Source organism: Podarcis vaucheri, assembly GCF_965113315.1.
Source record: "Podarcis vaucheri genome assembly, chromosome: 9".
NCBI lineage: Eukaryota > Metazoa > Chordata > Lepidosauria > Squamata > Lacertidae > Podarcis > Podarcis vaucheri.
In genome coordinates this window covers 45223815-45245388 of record NC_138767.1, presented here as the reverse complement: position 1 = coordinate 45245388, position 21574 = coordinate 45223815, and the positions used below count along the sequence as shown (strand labels likewise).

The 21574-nt window shown below is 43.5% G+C and overlaps 1 protein-coding gene across 1 annotated transcript in view; it reads right to left on the bottom strand.

Annotated features, from left to right (window-relative positions):
* Positions 1 to 13496, bottom strand: part of CPE (carboxypeptidase E) — a 72396-nt gene extending 58900 nt beyond the window's left edge. The window contains exon 1 of the mRNA XM_082237242.1: positions 12974 to 13496. Coding sequence (XP_082093368.1) covers positions 12974 to 13301 — 328 coding nt within the window. The 5' untranslated portion in view covers positions 13302 to 13496. The remainder of the gene's footprint in view (positions 1 to 12973) is intronic.
* Between the last annotated feature and the right edge of the window lie 8078 nt (positions 13497 to 21574).

Genomic DNA, 21574 nt, shown 5'->3' with positions numbered 1-21574 from the left:
AAATATGAAAAGAGTATATAAAGTCTTTGAATCCAATCCTTCTGGCAAGGTCAGAAACTTCTCTAGAGAATCTCTTCAGTGTTAAAACCCATGCAACAAGCTTTGCCTAAGAGCCAATTGCTTCTCGAGAACAAATGATGACTTTCTGTATAGTTCTAGTGTAGCTCTGCATGGGTAGTATTTAGCACACAAGGAGGAATTTTCCAAGTAAGGTATTTATCTCTCTTTGGCACAGAGTTCCTTTAATTTAAAGTGATTCTTTTATTAGCCTCTTATTAAGTTTACTATCTATTGGAGGAACAATCCAGCATATTGTAACACACCAAAACAAGATGTTACACTGTAGCATCAACATTCCTACAATTACAATAGCAAATAAATAGGCCACAGAAGTCAACTCAAATTGATGCATATAATCAGGACCTCTTCTGTTAACCTGTTAGTCTGTAAAATAGCAACATGGTCATATTTGAAGCACCAATTTCTGAAGCCACTATAAACAACAAATATGTTCACTTTATCTTGTCTTCTTTAATGAAAATGTTTGCGTGAACATCTGTATACATGCTTTATCCTTGGCATTTTCACAGATCCAAGTATCTCTGTTTTCCATCAATTTAAAAAATAACTGCAAAAGATAAAACCTTTGGATGAACCCACAAGCATCTTTAAAAATAATGTTAAAGCACTTTCTTAAAATGGCAGCCTTTCTTTTTCTTTGAGCCAATTATTTGCTAACATATTTTTTGTTTTGAAAAAGCATCCCTTTAAAGGTAGAGATTACAGTGCACTTCCAAAGCATTTTACAACTTTTTGTAAATTAAACTGACATTTATTGCCAAATGCAGGAAATACGCCCATTCCCTTAAAAAAAACACCCTTCATTAAAAAGTACTCAGCGTGCACATTTTTATGGCTTCACCAGCGAGAAAGAAAAATGTTGCTGTAAGTTGAACTCAACAAGGCCCTTTGAATCGCTGGGGAGTTTAAGTGAGTAAAAGATTATTTAGATATTACAAGAGATTTGGGGGAAAGGGAGTTTGCTTAAGTGCTCTGATTGTAGCAGAAACGGTCAAAGTGCAGCCCCAAACCCCACATTGGAGAGCACAATAATAGCGCATGAATATTCAAGCCCCATAGCTGTTGTAACATCCCATATAGACCTTTGGAATATATCTTCTTGAGTCATGTTTAAATTTTACTCACATGTAATTTTCAGACATTTTAAGATATCCCCAAAGGACTCGTTCTTTGTCCTCCTGCACCAGCTTACTTCCTAAGAGAGTTGCCAAGTGTTCCTTACTTTAAGTGCCTCTTTTGGCATTAAAGCTCCACAGCACATACAGATCCTTTATTTCAAGCACCATGCCTGCAGCTTCCCTTACAATGAAGATATGTTGATATGGAAATGCCCTCCATCACATATACCAGGGGGGAGGACCTTTTTCAGCTTGAGTGCCACATTCCAGTGATCGGTTCAGCTAAAGGTAGAGCAATACAAAGGCAAGTCAAGTAAGGTGTTCAGAATTATGATGGGGAAGTCAGACAGTGCCAACATGTTAGAAGTAGAAGATGATGATGAAAAACTACTGGTGGACATGTTGATTAAGCAATTGCAAAGCATGTGGCTTTCAGTCTGCAGAATCTTTTTTTCCCCCTTTGCTGAAGACACTCCAAAGCATTTTACTTGCGTTCTGGTTTTGACTGAAACCGTATTTGTCCTATATTTATGCCAAATGGCAGGATTTTAGCCCCATGCTTAAGCGCTACATTTAATAGAAAGCCGACCCCTTGTGCTCCGCACCAAGTGAGATCAACTCATTTCAAACACTGAAGAATGCTAAATAAACCAACACTTAGTAACTAGATTCTAGTTTTTAAAACACACACAAGATTCAGGCATGCTTAATTTTCACTGACGTGCAAGCCAGATAACTGCAGCAGAACAAAACATTGTTGTATGCACATGGAATTTCTGTAGCTAGGTGAATAAAAATGACATACAACTGAATGCCACTATTTATAAGTACCAAGAAATATCTGAGCCGCAACAGCTGTATCAGGAATGATGCTGTTTGACTGCTGCTATGTTCCATTCCCTCACGCTTGGGCTTCGGAGACAGAGAAGGCTGTAGATTACAGCAGAATCCGTCAAAAGAAGGAGAATGTGTATGCAGTCATCATCTCTATTTTCTCACCAAGAAAAGCAACTGAGCATGGAAACCATCCACAGTACAAGGGCCAGGACTGACCAAAATGTAATCAGATTCTACAACTCTAGTTAAAGTCACTGCCTGCCTCTGATTCCTAGGCAGTATGCCTACAAATTACTATTTGCTGGGAACACCAGACAAGAGCTATTGCTTTCATGGTCTGTTTTATATGGGCTTCCCAAAGGCCTCTGGTTGGCCACAGTATGAAACAGAATGCTGGACTGATCCAACAGGGCTCTTGTCAGTTACCACCAGAGGAAGTCAGAATAAAAAGTAATCGGAGATAACAATAATGAACAACATGGAAAATGTAGCAGTACCACAAACCTCCAGAAAATGGCAAATAAAAATAATTTAAAAATAAATAAATTGCTTTGAGCCTCTCGTGCCTTGTGCATGACAACTTAATATAATTCAGCATATTACTTCAGTATGTGAGAATGATGCCAAGGAAAGGCCACAGCAAAGATGCAATTGTTTCAGACAACATAGTCCCAAGCCACTTTATGTTGTAGGTTTTCAGAATCATAACTTAATCCAGGCATCCCAGGGAAGACTGCCAAAAGTAACAACCCTCCAGACTAAGGCAGCATTTGACTTTTGAATCACTAGGACATGGAAAGTCCCTACATATCCCCACATGCATATCCCTACAATTTCTGGGTCCTCTGCCATGAGGAGCCTTACATTATCTAGGCAATGCAGTATGCTATAGCTAAGTCACTCTCCTCTTTTCTTGCACATCATCTGCCTCAATTGCTGTGATTCATGTTGCTGGTGTGAAATGCTGTGAAGAATCCAGATGAGATAATTTAAGTCATCAGTCATGCTTTGATCCGATTAGCAAAAGGAAGACACAAACCATTTATTACAGAGAAGCAACATCGATATGGAGGAGTAAGACAGCTTATTATTTATTACTTTTTTGTGAGGCAATGGAAACTACAGATTATGTGACCCCTTTATATCGTTGGTCAAAATGAGCTGCAACATCAAAACTACATTTAGCAAATTCCAATCAAGATATAGCCTGTGATCATGTAAGTTCTCCAGACAAGGTGTTGTGGGGCAACTTGTTCCTGAGGTCTATGTTTTTGTTTTACTTATCTCTGAGAAAGGGCACAGTAAATAGGAACTCTGTAGTCCAGTTACATTTTTCACACAAAAAAAAAATCTATTATCCTTTGCTAGCATTCAATAAACCATCAAAGACTTTTGGCCAAGCAAAAGCTGGCATTCTCCCATTTTTAACATTTAGCAGCTCTAGGAGAAGGGTCTAGGAAAAAAGCCACTCTGTATTTTTTTAAGTGCATAATTGGTTTTCAAGATTTGCCAAGATACTTTTAAAAGAATGACACAATAAGCCAGATCTGTTCCTGGAGAACTATTCTTGTCTCTAATGTATACTTTGTAGGGTATTTAAATAAAGGGTTTTATGTCGTTGAGGTTTTTTTTTTTTAGAAAGAAAAACTTTTCTTACAACTAATTCAAGACACCAGTCCATTAGGTCCATCCCAGCTGTGGTGAGCTACAGGAAGTTTTCTACAAGCTACAAAGAGTGTGAACACGCTGTATTTTATTTTAATATCTGCTGAGTAAACCTCTATTAACTAACAAGCAGTGGCGAGCTAAAAGACCACCCTGGAGTATATTAAAAGGGTGGTCAGAATTAAAGTGGGGAAGCATACTTGACCCCATGATTTTAGAAATCCATGGAGGAAAGGGAGGAGGCCTGAAGGTTAAATGAAGTTGTAAAAAAAAGATATAAAATATGGATGTTATGGAAAATATTAAAACTATCTATCTATCTATGAATGACACCAGTCCATTAGTCCTCAGGAGGACATGATGTTTCAACAGCAATATTCTAGAGCCATGTGACAATATGTCCAAATGTGCCAACCCTAAAGTAACTTAATGCTGGCACACAAAACACAGGTAGAAATATTTAGGGAGGAGCCATGGTTCAGTAGCAGAGCATCTGCTTTACATGCAGAAAGTCCAAGGTTCAATCCCCAGCATCTCTGGGTGTAGCTGAGAGAGACTCCTGCCTGCAACCCTTGAGAGCTTCTGACAATTAGTATACTATTGACAACTCTGAGCTAGATAGACCATTGGTCTGTATAAGGTAACATCTTGTTTTCCTGGGATTGGGATGCCTTCTGGAATCAGATTAGTTGCTTGTGCAATCTAATCAATACCTCAACATGTTTCTCTCCATCTGCTTTCTTCACCCCTAGTGACTGCAGTCGCTGAAATTTACTCTATGGCCCTATATGTATGGTCCTGCCCTTCCTTTTGCACAACCTCATCTAGGGTTCAATTTCTTGGTCACGCTATAATACGATGCAATATTACCTTTCAAATATGTCCACGATTACTTCTTTTTTTTAAAAAAAAAAAATCCCATGTATAAGCTGCAGCTCAATGCAATGCAATTTTTACCTTTGAACCTTTTCTCTCCAGCAGCCAGATCCTGGGTTCCTGGGTTCCTTCACCCACAGTGGGCCACTCTTGCAGGTGGGGTGGGGGTAGGCACCCACCTGTCAACCACCTGACTTCATGATAATAATAATAATAATTTATTATTTGTACCCCGCCCATCTGGCTGGGTCTCCCCAGCCACTCTGGGCGGCTTCCATAGAAACCCAAAATACAGTAAAATATCACAGATTAAAAACTTCCCTGAACAGGGCTGCCTTAAGATGTCTTCTAAATGTCAGGTAGTTATTTATCGCTTTGACATCTGATGGGAGGGCGTTCCACAGGGCGGGTGCCTCTACCGAGAAGGCCCTCTGCCTTGTCCCCTGTAGCTTTGCTTCTCACAATGAGGGAACCACCAGAAGGCCCTCGGCGCTGGACCTCAGCGTCCAGGCAGAACGATGTGGGTGGAGACGCTCCTTCAGGTATACTGGGCCGAGGCCGTTTAGGGCTTTAAAGGTCAACACCAGCACTTTGAATTGTGCTCGGAAACGTACTGGGAGCTAATGTAGGTCTTTCAAGACCGGTGTTATATGGTCTTGGCGGCCGCTCCCAGTCACCAGTCTAGCTGCCGCATTCTGGATTAGTTGTAGTTTCCGGGTCACCTTCAAAGGTAGCCCCACGTAGAGCGCATTGCAATAGTCCAAGCGGGAGATAACCAGAGCATGCACCACTCTGGCGAGACAGTCTGCAGGCAGATAGGGTCTCAGCCTACGTACCAGATGGAGCTGTTAAACAGCTGCCCTGGATACAGATTTGACCTGTGCCTCCATGGACAGCTGTGAGTCCAAAATGACTCCCACGCTGTGCACCTGGTCCTTCAGGGGCACAGTTACCCCATTCAGGCACACCTGCCCCCAAAAACAGTACTTCTGTCTTGTCAGGATTCAACCTCAATCTGTTAGCCGCCATCCATCCTCCAACCGCCTCCAGACACTCACACAGGACCTTCACCGCCTTCACTGGTTCTAATTTAAAAGAGAGGTAGAGCTGGGTATCATCCGCATACTGATGAACACCCAGCCCAAACCTCCTGATGATCTCTCCCAGTGGCTGCATGTAAATGTTGAAAAGCATGGGGGAGAGGACAGAACCCTGAGGCACCCCATGGTCACGCTATAATACGATGCAATATTACCTTTCAAATATGTCCAAGATTGCTTCTTTTTTTAAAAAAAAATCCAATGTATAAACTGCAGCTCAATGCAATGCAATTTTTACCTTTGAACCTTTTCTCTCCAGCAGCCAGATCATGGGTTCCTGGTTTCCTTCACCCACAGTGGGCCACTCTTGCAGGTGGGGTGGGGGTAGGCACCCACCTGTCAACCACCTGACTTCATGATGTCAGGTGATTCATTTTTCCCTTGAACAAAAGGATGAGCCAAGCTGATTCAAGTGTTGCTTGAAGTCACCGCCAATCAGCTGATTCATGCCAACTTCAAGATCTGCTTTGGTGGGAGGTTCACTGCAAAATGGAGTCCCTGCTAGGGAACTTTGTAGTGCAGTCAGCTGCTTGGTGGTGATAGCAAGTCTCTGTTGCCAATGAACAATTGGGGGCTCACTTTAAGGCCTAAATGATCGTCTCAAAGTTCAGCGTGATATACATGAAACAAAATATGATCATGTGCATATTCACAAAGTGAGGCACAGATCTATATGACATAAGTTTTAGCAGGCAGGCTAAGCCTCTTCCTTTTCCAGACCTCCTCCAAGAATCAGCATAGCTCACAATATTTAACAATTCTTATTCAGTGTCATTCAATAAATCAAACAGAAGAGCAATAACTGTATTAATTTGTGCTTTCTAAGTTTTGCAAGACGATTAAAAACAACATAAAGCCATACTGTATATATATGTATGTATGTATAGCTTGTTTATGAAATCTAAGCTCCCTGAAGTATGCACTCAGACAGAAGACATGTGCATTATATATGACTGCAACAGCTGACCAGATTTGTTAGCTTATCAGTCTAACAAACTTACTGGCCTTCCACAGAGTACTTAACGTATTGGCCACGTTTACATCAAACAGTGAAACCACTATGATACCATTTAAATAGTCACTGGTTCCCCCAAAGAATTACGGGAGCTTTAGTTTGATAAGTGTGCTGAGGGCTGGTGGAAGACCCCCGTCCCCTTCCAGAAATGCAATTCCCAGAGTGGTATAATGACCAATCCCACTTCACAGGGAACTCTAAGGGACTAGATGGTTTCCTAACAACTCTCAGCACCCTTAGCAAACACCCAGAATCCTTTGGGGGAAGCCATGAATGTTTAAAGTGGTATCACAATGCTTTAAATGTATGTTCTAAGTGTGTCTATTGTTATTCTAGAAACAAGGTGGGATGTAACTACTTTTTAAAACCACTTTAAAAAATGCAACTAGTATAAGCTTTGTGGAAACTGACCTTCTAATCTGACTTCAGCATCTCTTGAAATAGCTGAGCCTGATGCACGAATCTAAAGACATCCATACAGTGATACCTCGGGTTACGAACTTAATTCGTTTTGGAGGTCCGTTCTTAACCTGAAACTGTTCTTAACTTCAGGCGCGCTTTTGCTAATGGGGCCTCCTGCTGCCACCGCGCAGCCGCGGCGCAATTTCTGTTCTCATCCTGAAGCAAAGTTCTTAACCCAAGGTACTATTTCTGGGTTAGCGGAGTCTGTAACCTGAAGCATCTGTAACCTGAAGCGTCTGTAACCCGAGGTACCACTGTAGTTGCATCTACAAGCTATCTTCTCTGATAAGTGACAGTCCCAAGTTCAAATCTTACCTTCAAAGTGGCAATTTCCTCTCAGGTTCAAATGCCATTTCCATGGTTTTGGATGGGGACCTAGGCTGACCCAATTCTTGTGCTGGCAGAAGTCTTTTGAAACTGCCATGGTTTGTGCTAGCAAAGGGATTGCTAGGCTCTTAACATGCAACATAATTCTCAGCCACTTCCTAAGCTCCAAAATATGATGCAATGCCCCTAAAGTGCAAAATCATGTAGAACAAGTAACCTGGAAATGTTGAGTACGAGGAACCCACGACGACACAGGTTTTGAACATGATTGTATGATGGTTAATTGACAAGGTGAAACACTTTAATGTACAGAAATTATTTCAATGCAGCTAAGTCTTCTGCATAAACTGCATTCAGCCTGTGATGAAGTAGTGCCTTGTTATGATACCTTTCTCACTTTTTTTTGGGGGGGGTTCCAACCTTCATGGATCCAACCCCTATAGAACTCCTCAGAGACAAGACCCACAAATTCATGCTTCATACAATTTCAGCAGGGATGGGAATAACAGAAATATGAGTCACAGACCACTGCCTTTTCTGTTTTGTATAACATCCAGACTAGATACCAGTGACACTTTGGAATGTATATTTGAAATACTAACAAAAATTCAAGGGGGGGGGGATAAAATGGGCAGGGAAGGGTCCTAAATGGAGGCTGTTTAGTGGAGTGTGGATAAGTCCTTGCTGCTGTTGCTGAACATTTATTTTATTGTTTTGCTGTATTTTTCTAAACAGTTTTATAAGCCTGGATTTGTATTTTTAAACATGTTATAAGCTGTTTTCTGGAATATTTCCCTTTAAATATGTGTGTGCACATACACACATACTTGAAACAACCCCCCCCCCATTCATCCTTACATGGTGTGCATGTTTCACAAACATATGGTCCCAAGCAGGTTTTCTTCCTGATCTTTTCCTTCCCTTCAATGTCTTCCTTAGCTCTTGACACTTGCAGTATTCATCACTCCTACACTGTTCTCCCAATAGATTTGGGAGTTCTCACAATCAAGCCTCTATTCACAAAACCCAAGGTTAATTCACTGATCTCTTGGTATAAAGACACTGAGTTTCTAATAAAAATAAAGCTTTGGCAAATTAAAAAGTCAAATCATTCTGTTGCTCAGCTTAGAAGGGGTACAGCTTTGGGAATTTTCAAAGGCACACACAACCAAACAAAGATTAAGCCCTGCTAGCAGCTAAGAACTATTTTGGCTTGACAGAACATGTGGCTGAATCTTAAGGCGAGCCAGGGTTTTCCTAGGAAGAACAAAAAGAAAACTTTTGAAGACTTGGGTTTTCCAGGCAATGAAGGACAATTGGTACATTCTGTAGCTTTACCACAAAAAAGCAGCAGAGCAGCTTCTGAGTCTTGCTCTAATTTATGCAGACTAGTGCCATAGTATTAGTTCTTTGAGAAGTGTCCATCAGTACCATTGATGATACCATGGAGGCTGTATAATCCATTTTATTTTGTTTTTTCTTCCTATTTCCTGATATATTGCAAGCCTAAATCTTAGTTTATAGTTAAAAGCACTTGTTTACTAATTTTAGAAAGTGCTGAGCCTCTTTTTTATCTTTTAGATTATGGGACATGTTTGGTTGCTTTAACAGGAATGCTAAATATAAAACATTCTGTTGTGCTTCTTCTTTTTTAATGTCAGACCCATCACAACCAAGATTTTTCAGCCTCCATATGTACAATACAATTATAGTATGTCAGCAGGCAACTTGCTGACGACAAAGACAGCAGGAGCACTGCTTCAACAAGAATGATATTCCAACTCCCATCCCAGACTTACTACATAATAAGTTTCACACATTAACATACGCATTAACAGTGCAATCCCGTACATGTCTACTCAAAAATAAGCCCCATGGAGTTTGATAGGATTTATTTCCAAATAAATAGATACAAGACTGCAGCCTAACACAATTTTCACCATTCACAAATATTGTTAACATGACCCAGCATTTCCATCTATGGACATCATAAAAACTGTCCTCTCCTAAAAGCGACACAGTAGCCAATGGGCAGCTTCCCTTTGAAATGCTAGTTTGAGGGATAATAGATCTGAAGTCAAGAAGACGAACCCTGCCTTGTCATATGTCATGCTCCATACAGACTCTAAGCACTGGCTCTCACAGAACTGCTGTCATGAAAAATCATAAAAGGAGCAGAACAATTAACCTCAAGCTTCCCATCCCCAAGAGCTCAGCAAGCTTTTCAAAAGAAAGCTGCAAACCAGGACAGTGTGTGTGGCCAACAAATAAGGTCATCTATAAACTGTGAAGTCCCCTTGAAGTGAATAGAACCTAATTCAGAACCTTGGCATAATTCAAGGGTACAAGCAAGGAAGAAGTCCACACTGGTTTCCCAGTGTCCTAGGGCTTTTAAAACAGAGCGAGTTATCCATTATTATACAATGATTTCCTAATTAACTCAATTTATTCTTATACAGCTGGTGCTCATCAGTCAATGTATAATCCTGAGTGTCATTCTATCATTTGCTCTATCTTGCAGTAAGAGAGATATTCTAGAATTCATCATTGCTGTTGCCTGGTGTATGCATCTATCATCAGAATCTTTTGATGCTGTCAAAGGTCTAGATATTCGTTTGGCAGGTCTGGCTTATGAAAATTGTATGTTCATTATTTACTGATTAAATAATTATATCCCACCTGTTATGCTGGCACCTCAAAGCAAATAAGAAAATACAATGCAGAATATGTAATGCCGCTGAAAACATTAAATACAATAAATAACAATCAAGTGGTCAGAAAGTCCACATTCTACCGTGGCAGACAGTAATAGACAGCAAAGGCTATGGCAAATGGAAATGTTTTCATTCACATGGTATCTCATCATTATACTTCTATTGCTATATTGCCTGTTGCCCCATGTGTTGATTCATGCAGCTTTGATATTTGCAGCGATCTCTGTTTTCAACAACTAATAGGATGCTGACCTGCTCTGATTTTGATTTTTGATATATATTTTTACTGCTGCTGCTGCTAGTGAGAGCTCCTGGGCCATTCCATCTGCTTACCCACTCTGTTCCTAGATGCCAACCAGCCAGCACTTCATTGCTGATTCCAGAAGGAGGATAGAAAAACATCTGTGGCTATCTGGCTTGCTGCCACATTACAGTGCAAACCTTTTGGAGTTTGCATGAGGGCACCAACCTCTTTAGGTTTGTGCTGTGGAATGTATTATCCAAGTAGGAGAAAGAAGTGATGTAATATTGGGTAGGAGGACTGGCCCACCCATGAGGCAAAGTGAAGTGACTGCCTCAGGTGGCAGGGCCCATAGGGGTAGCAGATTTGGATGTACAGTAGATCTTAACTCCCCACTTCTTCCTTCGTGGGGAGGGAGGTGCCATTTTGTGGTTTGCCCCAGGCACCAAAATGTCTTGAGCCAGCCTTCTTGGGTAGTTTTTGCTGTCTGAAGTGAGAATATGAGTTATAATGCTTTTGTTCGTTTCAAAGTTGTTCAGTACCACTCAGTGTGAGACACTGAACCGGTATAGAATACAACCCTATGAGGGTGGGAGTCTAGATGGGAGTAGTTTTGTTGCTAGTTATATGACACTACATTGCCTTAGAATGAATGAGCTGGTTGTAAATTATGCTTAATTCTGCCATGTATTTTTGTAGACCAAACGTTCACTTTTTAATAACTTTTTGACTGGGGATTAATTATCTGTATGCTTGGTTGGAATGCACAAATGTGAGGCTTTGATTTGGAAGAATGCTAAGGATGCATTTGGGAGGCATCACTGTGGATGGGTGCAGCTCCTTATCTCAGTTGTTTTGTTTAGCTACTAGTGGTGCTGTTTTGGAGAGTTTATTGTGTTTTTGTATTTGATTTTTATCTGTAATGTTCTGATGTTTAAAAGAATATCATACTTTCCTGTTAATTATGCTGATTTAAAAAATGTGTGCTTTATACTTTATCTTCATCCGTAATGTTTTCTTAGGTTGTAAACCACTTTGATATTTGTTTTTGTCTTTTAATGAAAAGTGGTATAGAAATTATTTAATTAAATGAAAGTATTTAAATAATAAAGAACTGAGCTAGTAAACAAAAGCATGTAGTGCCACATCGGGCTGCAGGCAGGTCTCCCTCCTGTCTCAAGGCACCCACAGTCTACTGGCAGATGGGAGAGAGAGGTTACTATTTCAGTGCGTATGGTTGTCGCTAAAAAAGTAAATATCTTGAAGTGGCAGGAGGATGTCACAATTCTGTCACTCTGTTCCACTTTGTGAATTGTTTTGACAGAAAAACAGGCTACAAATCACTAAGCAAATAAATAACTTTTTGTGTGAACCTATTTCCTTACCAGCCAGACTGTACGGTAAATATTGTTGGCCACTGTGTGCCACCATGGAACCTGGCAGCACCAGCATGGGTATTATCGGTATTATTTGACCGATTCATGTATTCAGAGAAATTTTAGCTACTACTACAGCAGCATCAAGCAGCTGCTGTGGAGAAGCATTTCTCTGAATAGGAGGAACTGTGTTACTCTTTTAACATTGTGTGTGTGTGTGCGTGCATGCGCAAGCATGTGTGAAGAGAGAGACAGAAAAAGATGGAGCTAGTCTCCACCAAGTCATGGTACATATACGGCTTTCTTTCCATCAATGGCTACTGGCTCTTTAAAGATTGAAGACAGAGGCCTTCCTATGCAACCTGACATGTGGCTGGTACCTTGATCTATAACAGGGATGGGAAACCTGTGGCTCTCTAGGTGTAGTTAAGACTCCCATTCCCATCAATCCCAACTAGCATGGCCAGTGGTGGAAGATTATGGGAGGGCCAGCTTCAATGGCACCGGGAGATTCAAGTCTATAAGAAACCATCCCACCAAATGGCTCTCTACCTGCTTCTCTTCCCCCTCCAATAAGGCTGGCACAGATGAATCCTTTTCCCAACTAATTCCCTTAAACCAGGAAGGTTTCAGCTGCCCATCCAAAGCCATTCCACGGTGAAATGCGTCGCACGTGGCCTCTGCCATGACACAAGCACCTCAGCCAGCCCACTAAGCCGAGTCAAAATCATGGCTGCGAAGGTGTAGGCAGAGATCCTCAAAGCCTGGTTACCAGGAAAGATTATCATTATCACCATAGCATCCGTTGCATGCGTTTCCAGGTCTGCGCACGCACGTAACCGTACTGGGAACACAGCACATTGTACCCTCTCTGCCATAAAAGGGGGTCACCATGGCCAGGATTTCAAAGGTCTCCTAACTCTCCTTCCTGCATGAGCTCATGATCCCCGAAATAGACCTACCGCCATCAAGGGGATCGCGGTGACCTCAATGCTGAGAAACAAGGCAGGAATTTGCAAGGGAGAGAGGTTGTTTATTCCACCTGAGAAAGCAAAAGGAAAAATGGGGGCGGTGGAGTGGAGGAAAGAGGAGACACCCAGGACACCCCCAACCCAGCACTACCTGGGGGCGGGGGGGGGCTGCGTCAGGGGCTTCCCTTACCAGGCTCGTGCTCGCCCGGGTTGTCGGAGAGCTCGATGACCAGCAGCTCCCTGCCCTCGGAGCTGCGGCCCACGGTGTAGATCCTGCTGATGGACGAGCACTGCAGCCACACCGAGACCATCGCCTCGCGCATCTCCGGGTAGCGGTGGTACTCGAAGGAGATGCCGTCCTCCTGGCTGAGGCGCCGGCGCCGGTTCGCCGAGCCGCCGCCCGCCGCTGCTGCTTCGGGCTGCTCCGCCTCGGAGCCCTGCTGCCGCAAGGCGAAGGCGCCCAGCGCGCCGCAGAGCGCCGCCAGCAGCAGCGCCCAGAGCCCACCTCGCCGCGCCATGCCTGACGGAGAAGAAGGACGGGCGAGCGAGCGCGCGCGGCTGGCAATGCGGGCTGCTTCTTCTTCTTCTGCGCTCAGCTGCTGCCTTGACGTGCTGCGTCGACGCGGGCTGCGCTCCCTCTGCGCTCGCCTCCACCTCCCGCAGGCGGAGAAACCTGCTCCGTCCAGGGAGAGCGCTCGCGCCGCAGACTGCACTACTCGCGCCGCAGCCGCCGGGGGGAGACGCAAGGATGTACCACTGCCGCGCGCGGGGGATGCGAAGGTGGGACGTGCCGCCCCGCGCGCGCGCGCGCGCCGCCCCGTCCACCTGGCAGCACCCTGGCCTGGGGGCGCCCGGGCCGCTTCCCCCATAGTCGTCGCCATTGGCCAGGGCCAAGCGCGCGTCAAGAGGTGCGGGAGGGTGTGCCTCTCTCAGGACACTCTGCACATGCCCCAATCCTCTCCATAGGATGGAGTGCATGTATGCCTGCCTGCCAAAACGTGTGCCACCCTAGGAGCCAACTCTTAGACGCCGAGGTCACTTTGCCGCCTCCACCACCCCCCAGTGGCGTAGCGTGGGGGGTGCAGGGGGGGCCCGGCAGCACCGGGCACAACATCTGGGGGTTAGGGTTAGGGGGCGCAAATCCACGGGTTAGGGGGCGCAAATTACTTGCCTTGCCCCGGGTGCTGACAACCCACGCTATGCCACTGCCACCCCCTACAGTAAAATATTTGAGGGGACCTGCCAGTGCCGGATTTACGTATAAGCTAAACAAGCTGTAGCTTAGGGCCCCACTCTCTTGCGGCCCCCTCAAAAAAAATTCAAGGGGAAAACAACTGGATGTACATTTCCAAAATATAAGAAAAAAATAAAAATAAAATAATGGTTATGAATAAAAAATCATTTTAAGTTAGAACTTAATAATTATTTCAATATCAATATACTTCTTAATTGTATTTCAATTCAACAATTACTTTGATAAAATACATATTTTGTTATGTGCAAATGGCTTTAGATACCTATTAGGTCCATAAATTACTGTATAGCATATATTCAACACAAAATACAGCGATAATTTGTTGTTGACAAAGGACAGCTGGGCATATAAAGGGCCCCATTACCTTCAGTAGCTTAGGGCCTCATCAAACCTAAATCTGGCCCTGGCACCTCCCCCCTCCCCTCCCCCCCAGTTATTGACCATTGCTATTCAAATGGTGTGTGTGCACCGTATCATGTGATTGATTATTGGGGGGGGTTGACACGCCATATTTTATTCAGGTTGGCCATGCATGCCACAATCAGGGTGCGACTGGGCTTTAACATCCCACAAGGTTCTGCTGTTTTCCCATGCTCAAAAGTCACGGTTCGTTTCACATGTTTGTTGAGTAATCAGCTGTACAGCTGCAGATAAAACGTTTTAGGTGTGTTTTAAGTGCATTATACAAACGTGACACCAGATGGCGCTGGTAAGCTAATGCCAAATTACATATACTGTACAGGTATACAGTACAGTATTTTAAACCTTTTTTTTTTAAAAAAAAAAAGCATGTTCACAGCATTTTTTTTATACATGTGGCTATTCAGCCTATATTTACACTCATAGGAAACTGCCCTACTCTCCAAGGTCACTTCCAGACTACCTGGTTACTGAGCATTCTGGTTTGTTCATAAGAAGTTTGCAGGGACGTTCTTTGTTATTACTTATTTGAATTGTTGCCCATCCTTCGCCATGAAGTTTCAGGGCAAGTTACAACAATTTTTAAAATGCAATATTCCGAACATTTAAAACAAATGAGATGACATTGCTTCAAGCGTTATCCTGCCCTTTCTGCTGGATTTTCCTATCCTTATTGCAAACACATACATATACATATACATATACATATACATATACATATACATATACATATACATATACATATATACATATATACATATACATGTATACATATGTGTGTGTGTGTGTGTGTATACATGTATTTGTATTATGGTGCTGGAGGAGACTCTTGAGAGTCCTATGGACTGCAAGAAGATCAAACCTTTCCATTCTGAAGTAAATCAGCCCTGAGCGCTCACTGGAAGGACAGATCATGAAGCTGAGGCTCCAATACTTTGGCCACCTCATGAGAAGAGAAGACTCCCTGGAAAAGACCCTGATGTTGGGAAAGATGGAGGGCACAAGGAGAAGGAGACGGCAGAGGACGAGATGGTTGGATAGTGTCTTCGAAGCCACAAACATGAGTCTGACCAAACTGTGGGAGGCAGTGGAAGACAGAAGTGCCTGGCGTGCTCTGGTCCATGGGGTCACGAAGAGTCGGACACGACTAAATGACTAAACAACAACAATATATATACACACATACATACATCCAATTTTGCGGGAAAAGGTGGTTTGTTGCGCAAGAGCTTCAAAGCAACTGTAACAAAGCAACCTGAATTTCCCACCCAGAAATATTAATGGACTGGAAAAACTAGTCCATCAATCTCATTACTTGCCTACACAATTGAATATGGAGCGTTCTACATGCAAGGCAGGCAATCACTCTATTTCTATAAAATATAAAGAGCAGTTCACAATTTTAATAAATAATTGTAAGATATCAGTGAAGCAGCAACAATCTTTAAAAACAGCACAATCCTATACATATGTGTTTCACAGAGTTTAATGGTGCTTATTCCCTGGTAAGCAAGTACAGGTTTGCAACCGAAAAGGTTAATACAGTATAGGGATTGCGGTGGGAGAAGGAAGAGAGAAACTTCTCCTTCTTGTGGACTGTGGTCCTAATCTAGATTAGGCTGCTCTTGTGCTTGGTGTTCATTAAAAACAAAGCCTGAGGTAGCTAAAGCAAAGCATTTAATGCCACACAATGTGCAATAAGGGACCCTCATGTACCAGACCACAGAAAGTATGAAAAATACGCTAAAAACATATTAAAGAGGAACAAAGAGGTCCTTTGCATATTGTTCATTGCCTCTTTTTTTATTTGTTTACATGCGGACATTAAAAGTATATTCTTTTCTATTTGTGGGTCTTTCCAGTGCTTGTGTTATGAAATGGAGACCACAATCCCCTCATGCTTGCTTTGCCTTTCTTTCAGAGGCAGCAATACTTCTGAAAACCAGTTTCTGGAAACCTCAGGAGGGGAGAGCAATCTTGTGCTTGCTTCCTGCTTGCGGGTTTCCCACAGACATCTGGTTGGCCAGCGTGAGAACAGGATGATGGACAGGGCTAGATTTAGGCTTGATGAGGCCCTAAGCTACTGAAGGTAATGGGGCCCTTTATATGTCCAGCTGTCCTTTGTCAAACAACAAATTATCGCTGTATTTTGTGTTGAATATATGCTATATGGTAATTTATGGACCTAATAGGTATCTAACGCCATTTGCACATAACAAAATATGTATTTTATCAAAGTAATTGATATAGAAATAAGTAAACCAGTGATATTTTAGGGAGCAGGCTAGCAGGCAGAGCCCATTATTTACATCATAGGAGCCTGCACAACACAAAACACTGTTGCTGTATGTAGGTTTTATTTTGTTTGTTTTTTATCTTATATTTTGGAAATGTACATCCAGGTGTTTTTCCTTTAATTTTTTTTTTGGGGGGGCTCCCAACAGAGTGGGGCCCTAAACTATAGCTTATTTAGCTTATATGTAAATCCAGCACTGACGATGGACTACTAGTTCCTCATGACAACCTTCAGACTTCTCAAATGTCAGAGCCTGACTTACACAGGGCTATTTGAGGCGTGCAAAGCACAACCAAGCTGTTAGAAACCACACACTCCAGTCTACAAGCAGGCAGTATTGCTTGTGTTGTAGTTAGAAGTGTTTTTTTTTTTTAAAGGAGATGAAGCTAAATGCCTGCTTTCAGCCACACGGTATTGGTTTTCCATGACCACTAGTATTTATTCCAACATGCAGTAGCATTTATTGGTTTAATATATCTCGACTGTAACGAGGCAGAGGATCACACACCCATCCTGATTTCAGATTGGAACGAATGATTTTCAGGTTTTACGGACTCAGCTTTTACTGGCATCCATGACTCAGATGGAATGAACCCATCACTTATGTGAAGTGGTGCCACTACTTATTTCACAAACAGCAGGATTCTACGGGGCAGGTAGGAGAAGTGCAGCCCCGCGGCATTCACAGCCTCCACAACAGATCAGCTACTTGAAGGAGTTGGCAGACTTCTACCTACCACAAGAGCAAATCATCTTCTGGAACATGAGGTACACCAGACCTTCCTGAACCTTTAGATTTAAGCTCCCTAAAACATACTTTCCTGCCAGTACCTCTGCTGTAGAGAGAAACTGCTCATTGTAATTTGGTTTAACCATAAGTTGTAATTTTCCAAGTTTAAATTTTGACATTGACACATGTCTGTGTTTTATTTTCCTGTTGTCATTCCAAACATTATTTTTCTCTTGTTTTTCCTGTGTGTGTGTGTGTGTGTGTGTTTTACTGTTATCATACAGCCCCCAGCATCGGATTCTTCTGTGCCTTCTTTCCATTCTCTGTGGCAGACCCCTGTTCGTTGTCACGACTCCCTCCTCCCCTGAAATCTCCAACCACTGTGGCCTGCTGAGATGGAGGGTGCGGCTGCTTTTTCCTCCTGGGCGAAGGATTAAGAAGACTGCCTAAGGCCATGGCAGGGGAGGGGCAGACTTCTTTTTACCAGAACCTTGCTCAATGTTCATTCACTGTCTCTTATTGTTACTACGTGGGAGGTAATTCATCTGCAATGCAACAAAACATTGCTGTGGGGTGTGTTCCTGTTCACTGTTCTTGTCAGACAACCATACCCTCTTCCTCAAAAGTCCACTCCATTCCAGTCTTCACACTTTCCCAGGCAGTCAACAGTGTATGGCCTCTTAGCATGCTCTGTCCTCATCTAGCTGTTTTGCCAGTTCCAATATATTTTGCTGCCTGAGGCAAAGAACATGATGGCACTCTATCCAACACACTTCCACCTAAAGGAAATTGGATTGGCAGCTGAATCTAAATTTTGCACTTACAGGGTAGTGCCCTTTAGTGCTCACTTAGCGGGTGCTTGACAGGCTTGTAGCCCACCCATAGCTCTGAATTCCAAGAGAGTGGAATGTCCAGGGGGCCAGAAGGAATGGCTGGTGCGCTACCACTGTCACTTGAGCCAATTGCCTCACTCTGCCCAATGGTGGGGTGAATGCTATCAACAGCTTAAATGCATCTCTATACCTTTTTAAAAATGCATGCAAAATTTGTTTCCTTTGTTTTTTAAGCACCCAGGAACATCGTCAGTTTGAAGTTTGCACTAGAACCTCATTTCCCTGGCTGTACATAGTTTGCGGGAAACAGGGATGTATATAGAAGCTAGGCATATTAATGGTGACCTTTGCATGGGGCGGGACACGGGTGGTGCTGTTGGTTAAACCACAGGGCCTAGGACTTGCCGATCAGAAGATCAGCGGTTCGAATCCCCACGACAGGGTGAGCTCCTGTTGCTTGGTCCCTGCTCCTGCCAACCTAGCAGTTCGAAAGCACGTCAAAGTGCAAGTAGATAAATAGGTACCGCTCCGGCGGGAAGGTAAACAGCGTTTCCGTGCACTGCTGTGGTTCGCCAGAAGTGGCTTAGTCATGCTGGCCACATGATCCGGAAGCTGTACGCCGGCTCCCTCGGCCAATAAAGTGAGATGATCGCCGCAACCTCAGAGTTGGTCACAACTGGACCTAATGGTCAGGGGTCCCTTTATCTTTACCTTTTTGTATGGGGCTGCTGCAGGACTTGAGGGAGAGCAGCAGCAAGGGAGGCCAGGCCAGTGAGCACATCAGCTCCCAGTTGGCAGTAGTGGACTCTGTCAGTCTTCATTTTATATAATGTTCTCGTTTTAGTATTTTAATTATGAACTGCTTTGGGTGCCTTGGCAGAAAGGAGGTATGTAAATTCAGTCAATCAGTGGTGATGGGAGGTTATTTGAAGGTGGATAAGGGACGCGGGTGGCGCTGTGGGCTAAAGCCTCAACGCCTAGGGCTTGCCGATCGAAAGGTCGGCGGTTCGAATCCCCGCGGCGGGGTGCGCTCCCGCTGCTCGGTCCCAGCGCCTGCCCACCTAGCAGTTCGAAAGCACCCCCGGGGGCAAGTAGATAAATAGGTACCGCTTACCAGCGGGAAGGTAAACGGCGTTCCGTGTGCGGCTCTGGCTCGCCAGAGCAGCGTTGTCACGCTGGCCACGTGACCCGGAAGTGTCCCCGGACAGCGCTGGCCCCCGGCCAATAGATGTGAGATGGGCGCACAAACCCCAGAGTCTGTCAAGACTGGCCCGCTCGGGCAGGGGTACCTTTACCTTTACCTTTAAGAGCAATAGTGGCTTGGAGCAGAGAGCATGGCAGGAACATCTTAGATCCCCACAAACTTTCACCTGCTTTTCTTTGCATTTTTTGTGGCTAATTTCCCATTGTGCAAGGGCTCAATGAATGACAGATATTGCATCGGTGTGGACTAATTTTTTAAAACTTGTAAACACTACATTTCTGTTTGAAATAAACATATAAAGCGGATCAACAAAAGGCAGTATTTTTAACATTGTGTTTTAATTGTTGTAACCCACCCTGGGATCTTAGGGTAAAGGGTGATTAATTAATTAGTTAATTATGCAAAACAATCAAATGCAATAAAAATAACTGAAACAGCAGAAAGATAAATGAACAGTGCACATTTATTCAAAAGTAATTCCCAGTGTTTAATGTGGCTCAGATAAAGTGTGTGCAGGGGCTGTAGTAAATATTCAGCAGAATCAAACACATAACAAACACTCCGCCCCCAGCAACGGCCAAAGGTTCATGAAGGAAACACATACAATTACAGAGTATCCACACACCCAAAAATGGAGTGAGGGGACCAGATGAACCCCATTTGTTGTGATTGATGGGTGTCCTGCAGCCTATAAGGAATGACCAAAATGCATATTTGCCCACATAACCCTCTGGAGATTAAAATCAACACAATTCATTTTTTAAATTGTTTGAGTGTCAAATATATTTCCAGATACTGCTTGGTAGCCGTATGTTTCCAAGTATGATGAAGTAATTGCTATCAAGCAAAAAAGAGGATTCTGCACCACTCATGGCATTTCCTGTGCTTAACATGATTATGAATGACTGTGGTTGTAGTTAGAAACCCAGCTCCAGAAGATGTAAATATTCGTCATGCACCCCAGAGCCTAAGAAGGGAGAGGGGTTGGGGAATCACTAGAATAGCATATTGTGTGCCAGAATATACAAGCTAATCATATTCCCATGGCATCCTATGCAACAACAATGCGGTTTCTATAAAAACACACACGCACACTGAACTGAAAAGGAAAGGAATGGAACTGAATTCCTATTTATTTGAGCCAATCTCTCCTAGGATCTCTTTGGCATGTGTGTGAGCACATTTCTCTTTTTGGAGAGAAGGTAGGAGAAGGAGTCTTTATTGATTTCTTTTTAGCTCTTACTAGCCCACCCAAGTACATTCAGGCTGGAAACGTGTCGCCAAAGAACCAGCTTATTAGTTCAAATTCACGTGTGACTTGAAGCCCCAGCAGCACCACAGGTCAATAATAATATAATGAATTAATAATAAGTGCTTTTTTCTAGAAAAATAGGCGCCGGGACTCACCATGAAGTTACAGTAAGTGCCACAATTTTTAACAACAAAAAAGGAGATACTGGTACTGAAAGTACCCCCTGGAAAAAAGCACTGATTAATAATAATTTTATTATCTGGCTAGGTTTCCCCAGGCAGTTTACCCCACATTGCTTCCTCATGTCACCAGGGCTTTCACAAGCCCCATGGGTATGCCATGGAGGGGATTGGCAGATCCCAAAGAGGTGGGGGAATGAATCAGGCAGTCAGAGCTGGGTGACCCAGGGAAGTGCCTGAGCAGGATGGAGGAGGCAAAATCGGGGCCTCAAGAAAGGTCAGAGCTGGTGGAGCTGGCTTGTGATTAAAAAAGTCAGGAGCTGGATCCTGGAGAAGGTACAAGCAGGCTGTCAGAGAGGTGTCCCACCTTGTGATGTCAGACGCCTCTAGTCAGGCGTCTCCTAAAAGGCTGTTGTCATCACTCCCAGCCCCTCCTGTCAGGAAGGAGCCTGCGAGGAAGTTGGAGACGTGAGCCAGCACCTTTGCCCTCAAGGACATGGAGATGCCACCATTGACATAAATGAACCCCACAGACCCAGCCCACTGTATAGCAGTGCCCTTTGCTTGCCCAGAGCAGAAATGCCTGTTATTCACCACACTGAGATTTGTGCCTGCAACAGTC